The sequence below is a fragment of the Cebus imitator genome, unplaced genomic scaffold (assembly GCF_001604975.1).
Source record: "Cebus imitator isolate Cc_AM_T3 unplaced genomic scaffold, Cebus_imitator-1.0 Scaffold193, whole genome shotgun sequence".
Lineage (NCBI taxonomy): Eukaryota > Metazoa > Chordata > Mammalia > Primates > Cebidae > Cebus > Cebus imitator.
The window spans coordinates 451099-459742 of NW_016107508.1; the positions used below are offsets into that span (position 1 = coordinate 451099).

The 8644-nt window shown below is 43.8% G+C and overlaps 1 protein-coding gene across 3 annotated transcripts in view; it reads right to left on the minus strand.

Moving 5' to 3' along the window:
- RPS6KA5 (ribosomal protein S6 kinase A5) overlaps positions 1 to 7561 on the minus strand; it is a 190437-nt gene extending 182876 nt beyond the window's left edge. The window contains exon 1 of one of the 3 annotated variants that reach the window (XM_017546936.2): positions 7193 to 7561. In XM_017546936.2, the coding sequence (XP_017402425.1) occupies positions 7193 to 7298 (106 nt within the window). In that variant the 5' untranslated portion in view covers positions 7299 to 7561. Of the gene's footprint in view, positions 1 to 6879; positions 6992 to 7192 lie in introns of those variants that run through there. The other 2 variants (XM_017546937.2, XM_037745156.1) reach the window with 2 other exon arrangements.
- Between the last annotated feature and the right edge of the window lie 1083 nt (positions 7562 to 8644).

The window sequence follows — 8644 nt, forward strand, 5'->3', positions numbered from 1 at the left end:
ACTTACTTAAAAGACTGTAAATATGGACAACAGTAACCAAATAAATAATATCTTTAGTTGGTGGCAGAAATCAATCAACAATATTTTGGGGAGACTAGACAGAGGCATCATAAAAAACGAAAACTCCAGACAAATATTTATTATGAATATAGATGCAAATCCTTAATAAAATACAAGCAAACTGAATCCAGCAACAAAGAAAAAGGGTTGTATACTATGACAAACAGGATTTGTCCCAGAAATGCAACGTTGGCTTAACATCCAAAACTTAATTAATGAAATATACCATATGAACAGAAAAAATATATATATATAGTCATCTCAATAGATGCAGAAAAAAGCATCTGACAAAATCCAACAGTCTTTCATGATTAAAAAAAAAAAACACCCAAACAAACTAGGAGCAGAAGAGAAAGTCTTCAATCTGATAAAGCATATCTATGAAAAACCCATAGCTAACCCCATACTCAGTGGTATAAGACTAAAGCTTTCCCCCTAGGATCAAGAATAAGACAAGAATGTCTGCTCTTGCCAGTTCTACTGAACTGCAGTGAAGGTTCTAGCCAAGGCAATGAAGCAGGAAATTGAAACAAAAGGCATCTGGATTGGAAAGAAGGAAGTAAAACTGTCTATCCATGGCTAACACAGTCTTATAAATAGAAAATCCTAAGATGTCCACTAAAAAACCATTAGAACCAATAAATTAGTTCACCAAGATTGCAGGACACAAGATAAAATCTGTGCCTCTATACTCTTGCAATGAGCAACCCAAAAATAAAATTAAGAAAGGAGATCCTTTTACAATAGCATCAAAAAAATAAATAAAATACTTAGGAATACATTTAACAGAAGTGTAAATTTATACTCTGAAAACTGAAAAACATTGTTGAAAGAAATTGAAGACAACCTAAATAAATGGCAAGACATCCCATGTTCACAGATCAGAGAATTTAACATTGTTAAGATGTCAACACTCCGAAAGTTTACCTACAAATTCAATGTGATCCCTATCAGAATGCCACTGAGCTGGCTGCTTTGCAGATACTAACAAGCTAATCTAGAATTCATATGGAAATACAAGGAATCCAGAATAACCAAAACAAAGTTGAAGAATAAGATTCACATTTTTCAATTTCAAAACTTACTAAAAAGTTGTATTCAACACAGTGTGGTACTGGTATAAGAAGAGACATAAAGATCAGTGGAAGAGAACTGAGAGCACAAAATAAATAAACCCATACATCTATAGTCAGCTGATTTTCAATAAGGGTGCCAAGTCAATAAAATGGAGAAAGAATAGTCTTTCAGCTAATAGTGCTGGAACAATTGGATATTTACATGCAGAAGAATGAATATGAATCACTACCTCATATGATATCCAACAATTACCTCAAAATGGATCAAAGTTCTAAATGTAACAGCTAAAGCCATAAACTCAGAAGAAAACGGAGACATAAATCTTCATAATCCTGAATTAGTGAATGATTTCTCAGATACAAGAAAAAAAATGAAAAAAAAAAAAAAAAAGGATTTATCAACATTAAAAACTTTTAGGGGCAGGAGCAGAGGCTCACTCCTGTAATCCCAGCACTTTGGGAGGCCAAGGCAGGTGTATCCCTTGAGGACAGGAGTTCAAGACCTGCCTGGCCAACATGGTGAAACATGTCTCTATTAAAAATACAAAAATTAGCCAGGCATGGTGGCGCAGACCTGTAATCCTGGCTACTCGGGTGGCTGAAGCATGAGAATTGCTTGAACCCAGGAGGCAGGGGTTGTGGTGAACCAAGATCATGCCACTGCATTCAGCCTGGGCAACAGAGCAAGACTGTGTCAAAAAAAATTTTTTTTTAAAGACTTTTAGGCCAGGCACAGTGGCTCATGCCTATAATCCCAACACTTTGGGAGGCTGAGGGAGAATCACTCAAGTCCAAGAGTTCAAGACCAGCCTGGGCAACACAGGGAGACCCCTTATCTATTACTAAAAAAAAAAAAAAAAAAAATTTTTTTTTTAATTAAAGACTTTTGTGCTTCTAAGAACACCATCAAAAACGTGAAAAGACAACTCATTTATGGAAGAAAATATTCTGCAAATCCATATTCCTGATAAGACACATGTACCCAAAACATAAAGAACTTCATAAATCTCAATTAAAAAAAAAAAAACAAAGACAAACTAGCCAATTTTAAAATGGGCAAAGGATCTGAATCAACATTTCTCCAAAGGTATACAAATGGCCAATAAGCACATGAAAAGATGCTTGTCAGGTATTAGGGAAACGCAAAATCACTTCACACTTCCTATGGTAAGCAAAAAGACAGACAATACTGTTGGTTAGGCTGTGAAGGAATCGGAGGCCTCATACATTGCTGATGGGAATATAAAATGGTACAGCCACTCTGGACAACAGTTTGGAAGTTTCTTACAAAGTTAAACATACACTTTGTTTAACTTTGTTTTAACAAGTGATCCAGCAGTTTTATTGCTGCTATTTACCCAAGAGAAATAAACACAGGTTCACACAAAAACTTGTCCACAAATGTGCAGAGCAGCATTATTTACAATAGCCAAAAGGTGGAAACAACCCAAATTTCAAACAACTGGTGAATGGATAAACAAAACTTGGTACATCTACACAATGGAACACCATTTATCAACAACAATAACAACAACAAAATGAAGTACTGATGCATGCTACAAAATGGATTAATTTTGCCAGGCATGTTGGCTCATGCCTGTAATCTCAGTACTTTGGGAGGCCCCAGTGGGATGATCACTTGAGCCCAGGAGTTGGAGACCAGTGTGAGCACAGTGAGATCCTGTCTTTTCAAAAAAAATAATAAATTAGCCAGGTGTGGTGGTGCATGCTTGTAGTCCCAGAGTTACTCAGGAGACTGAGGCAGGAGAATCTCTTGAGCCCAGGAGTTTGAGATTATAGTGAGCCTTGATCACACCACTGCACTGCAGCCTGGATAGATCCCGTCTGTAAAAAACAAAACAACAAAAGACATGGCAGAGTGGGTTCCACCTTGCTCTCTCCCTTGAATCACTTGTTCTTGGGAAAATCAGCTGCCTGCCATGAGAACACTCAAGCCACACTATAGAGAGGTTAACATGGCAAGGAACTGAGCATCCTGCCAACATGTGAGTGAGCCATCTTGGAAGGGTAATCGCCAGATCCAGACATGTCTTCAGGTGACTGCAGTCCTGGCCAACATCTTGACTACAACCTCATGAGAGTCCCTGAGTTAGAACCAAGAAGCTTCCTGTGTTAATTCACTTACAATTAAAAAAAAAAAAAAAAAAGAACCAACAAGCTAAGCCACTCCTAAATTCTTGACCCACAGAAATCATGTTGTTTAAGCCACTAAGGTTTGGAGTAATTTGTTACACCACAATAAACTTCCTCAACCTTCTCCTCAGAGTTAGGCTCTCTCTCCTAATGACAGGCATCTAAGTAAATGTCATCCCAGCAAGTCTTCCTCTTCTTAGAGTTTAGTTTAACCCCATCCATGTTTACTAAAGTTGCTGCCATGTTACAAAAACATGATCCCATCCCCTGGCCTTAGGTGAATTATCCAAAAGTGGATACCTCACCTAAAGGCAAGCCAAAAAAGTCCTTTCCTGAGATCTTTATAACTGAAGCTGAGAAAAAGGTGGTGTATTTTCAGTAGCGAAAGCTTGAAGGATATAAAACTTGGAGTCTACCAACAGCATGATTTTTCCCACATGGGAAAAGTGATGGGGAAGAATGAAGCCACACATAGGGACAAGCGGAGATTCAAGGTGGACAAAATACAGACAATGATAAGTCTCTGGTACCAATAGTTCCTGATGCAACCCTGTTCTTCCGAGGGACAGACCATACATGTCCTATCACCCCAGCATCTAAAACAGCTCCTAGTATGTAAGAGGAAATAAAATATTTACTAGATAAATAAGATAACCCAATATCCTTCTAATAATATCCTTTTTGTTGTTATTGTTGAAGCATCAGATTTGATTATTTGAAAGCTAAATGTCCTAACACATTCTTTGCTAACTCTATACTTGTATATCCCTTTCCTATTATACTTATGGCAGTGTTATCTTAATCACTGGTTTATATGGCCTCCTCCCCTACTATTAGAGGGCAGGATATTTTCTTAGTCGATGCTCGAGAAATGTTATGTTTAAGTGATCTGCCTAATTCTATGCTCTGCATTCTTCAGCTTTTATAGTCACTGTCATCCACTTATCAACCATGTAATATCTGCAAGGCACTGTAATACAATAAACTCACTAGACTTGCTCCTGGGTTCTCATGCATTCAATGAATTCATTCAAATATTAAGTACCTACTATAGGTCAGCAGTTGCAAATAAACAAAGGACATGGTGCCTGCCTGCCCTCAAGGACCTTACAGTCTAACACAGACAAGTAAATGGACTCTGTGTTAAATGTTACTAAAGAGATACACACAGGCTGGTAAGTGGCCACAAAGATTATGGCAAATTTACACTATACATGAGACGACGGGACATATACAGAAAAAGATAATAGGCAGTGTGGCATAAGCTAAGCACTAATGAGTGATTTGTTTCCCAAATTACACTGGATTAAATCACACAGTTCAAGATAAGATGCTATTATGAAGTGATTTTTATATGCACATTCAACTAACGTTTCCTAAGGGCTCACTATATGCCAAACAACCTGCTTAGCACTTTTCCAACGGTGTCTCATTCAATTCTCACATTTTGTAGATGAAAGATTCGAATCTGAAAGGGTGAAGTGACTTGCCCATGTCTACACAGTAAGCGGCAGAGAGATGGGATTTAGAATCATGTCTTCCAACTCCATGTCCTTTCATGGGACATTTTTTGCTTTTTCATTCATCCTACGGAATACAATAAAGTGTTCTGCAAAAATGAGCAACCACCAACTGCCAGCCTGATATAACTAGATGCCTGTCCACATTCTGAGTCGGGACCATATCAGATCAAATTACTTTGGTGCCTATTATAACATCATGTGCTGAAAGAAGGGCAGCTGGCTGAAGATGAGCAACTCTTTCAAGTTATATTTTAACAGTGTTTTTGACCACTATATCCGGTCAGTTGTTCCAGGGTTCAGTAATAAATCAAAATGATTGTTCATTTCCTTTGACAGTTAACAGTACTAATGAATTCAGTATAATCTCACCATCCATCAGAAAAATTTCTAAAATGCAAACTTGAAGCTGATGATTCACACAGTTAGAAGAGAGGGCGAAATAATGCAGTACTCACTGTTTTCTACAAAACTAGCATTGTTCGTAAAATCCAGAAACTGAGCAGTTGGTTAACTACTAATAACAAGCAGGTTGCTCCTTGGTCATTTAGCAAAAAGCTGCTTGTTGCACCACAGCAGACGACAGGGAGGCATATGACTTCAAGTAGCTTTTGCTGTACAGTAGGATTCCATACATATAAATCAGTGGATCATTATGTAAGACAAGAAAAAAATTCACAATCTTCACACCAGAAAGCACCTGACACAGAGCCTGCCACAAATCAGAATAAATGTATACTGAGTAAACTATGTAAGAGCCTTTTGGAAAATGTTTGTCTATGAAATTGAGAGAAGAAAAACCAAATCACCTGAATCCATACAGGTTATGCTAAGAACTCAAAAATATGTAATAACTGCCTCAAGAGATGTAACAGATTCACAATGACCAAAAAAACAATTATTACAAATGTTGACTTAAGAAGCATGAATTTGACATCTCTCTTGAATGAAGTCACCACACTGGCACCCAATGGAATGCTAATAAGCAATCTCAGTAGAAATTAACAAAAATTGAAAGAACTGACGAACAGAGGTGACCTTCCAATCTGTTTAAAACAGAAACAAGATGTACTAGGTGAACACCTGAAACCTGCTATTTAAGCTTTGTGCCTTCACAATTAAAGAATACCCCAGCCGGGCGCAGTGGCTCACACCTGTAATCCAAGCACTTCGGGAGGCCTACTCAGGCAGATCACCTGAGGTCGGGAGTTCAAGACTAGCCTGACCAACATGGAGAAACCCCTTCTCTCTTAAAAATACGGAATTAGCTGGGCATGGTAGCACATGCCTGTAATCCCAGCTACTCGGGAGGCTGAGGCAGGAGAATTGCTTGAGCCCAGGAGGCAGAGGTTTGCACCACTGCACTCCAGCCTGGGCAACAAGAGCAAAACTGCGTCTCAAAAAAAAATTCCAATATGCCAAAGAAGCTCTGTGAAAAACCTTCAACGCTCACAAACATATCTAATCATAACGAACGACGTATTAGAAAGTATTATCTGTTCAGAGAAAACAAGTACTAATATTATCTCCAATACGAGACTGGGCTCCAAGAATATGAACCAAACTGTACTGATTGGTCTGAATATGCATTTTCCAAAACGAAAAACCCGGACCTACACAACAAATACATTTAATTAGTTATAAAGCTTAGGACAACCACAGTGATCTCAAACATTAGAAAGTAACCGCTGAAGCCGGCCCGTTCGTTCCTTTTACCTGGAGCTTTAAATTTACAGAGCCATCATCTCCAGAGACCTCTCAAGGAAATTCAAGGCCAAGTATAGTATTTCATGATAAGTGAGAATAAAGGCAATCAATCCCTGCAGCCCGCGATTCCTGTTCATGTCTCTAGAGACTGGACTTGGTAAAAGCCCGAGTCGCAACCCTCCATTAATCTCTTACGGGACCCCAGCACCTTAGGGGATGGTTCCACAGAGCGCCACCAGGACCCCCTCGAGGGGAGCAGAGGGGCGGAGCAGGGAGTCACGCTCCAAAACAAAGCGCCGCTTGCCCCACGCTGAGGCAGGAGCACCTTTCTCCCCGACAGGACGCAGAGACACAAGTGTCACCTGTGCGGGAAGGGGGAGCAGCGACATCCTCGGAGGTGCGTGCCATGGGCAGCGGTCGGCGGCTGCGCTAGCCCCGATGCCAGGTGCCCGCCGCTCACTCCCGGGCTCGGTAAAACTTTTGGCCGCCTCCCCCGGACGCGCCCCCACCCCCCGGGACCCCCGGGGCTCGCACGCCGCCCTCGACGCCCCACCGCGGGCCCGCCCCTCCTCGCCCACGGCTCCAGCCCCGCGCCCCCAGCCCTGCGCGGGCACCCGTGCGCCCTCAGGCGCGCCCCCGCGCCGGGCCCGACCGGCAGAGGGCGGGGTCGCTCACCGGTCCGCAGCTCGTGCTTGACAGTGAGGAGCTGCTCTCCCGCGTCGCCGCTATCCGCGCTGGTCCCCGCGGCGCCGCCGCCGCCACTGCCGCCCTCCTCCTCCATCTTCTCCTTTTCCGATCCCGCGGGTCGCTACTAGGGGAACCTGGGAGACAGCGGACGCCCGTCCCCTCGCAGCCGCTGCCGCAGCCCCAGGAACCGGGATGCAGCGGCTCCAGAACTCGGACGCAAGGACGAGTCTCTTTCCCGCTCTGGCCGCACGGCTTGCTCCTCGCCTCCTCCCCCTTCGGCGGGCACCGCTAGTACCGCGCAACCAAACCGCCCCCTGCTCCACCGCCGCCTCCTCAGGCCGCTCCGCCCACAGCCAGCAAGGTAGGGTAGCCATTCGAGCCGCCTTCACTGATTGGGCACAGGGCGCGCGCGTCTGCCAACGCCGGTTCTCATTGGGCAGTCTCCCGTGACGTTTCACGGGCCTCCCCGCCCCGCTCCTCGAATTGTTGTTGCTTGGCGGGGAGGCAGGAGAGGGAGGAGCGCGGCCGCTCCGATTGGTAAGACCCAAAGCTCTGCCCCGCCCATTTCCTCTGGCGCGCACGCGCAGTCAAGACCTTCCCTTCCCTGACCTCCCCAGAATGGTCACACCCCTTATTCCCCAGCTTCGTTCTGTTAGTAAACAGTGTCTAGTAGTCAGGAGGCGCTCGGGGTCTCTGATTGGCTACTGCCGAAAGAGGCGGGGAGGGATGGTTGGAACGTTTGGTCCGCCAATCACCGTGGACAGAGGAGGGCCTGGAGGGTAGCGCTTATCACCCACGTGTTTGCAGACAAACCTAAGGGTCCCGGCAGCGATCCATAGGTGTGTGACCACCTGCGAGACAGCGTATCCTAAAAAGGTCTTACTCGCGCTACCGAACCCTAAACAAGTTAAGTGGAGCATTTTTGCTTAAATGACAGATAGGTCTTAAACGTTGCAAAAATTCACAGTCCCAGCTCCCGATGAGGAATTTTACGAAGGAAAGATGTTTCAGATTGGAGCAAGACTCTTCCTAGACCCCGAAAGGATACAGAGATTAACAAAATAGAAGGCCGGGCGTGGTGGCTCACGCCTGTAGTCCAAGCACTTTGGAGGCCAAGGCGGGCGAATCACCTGAAGTCGGGAGTTCAAGACCAGCCTGACCAACATGGTGAAACCGCGTCTTAAAAAATAAAAAATAAACAAATTTTTAGGCCGGGCGCGGTGGCTCAAGCCTGTAATCCCAGCACTTTGGGAGGCCGAGGCGGGTGGATCAAGAGATCGAGACCATCCTGGTCAACACGGTGAAACCCCGTCTCTACTAAAAAAAACAAAAAATTAGCTGGGCATGGTGGCGCGTGCCTGTAATCCCAGCTACTCAGGAGGCTGAGGCAGGAGAATTGCCTGAACCCAGGAGGCGGAGGTTGTGGTGAGCCGAGATCGC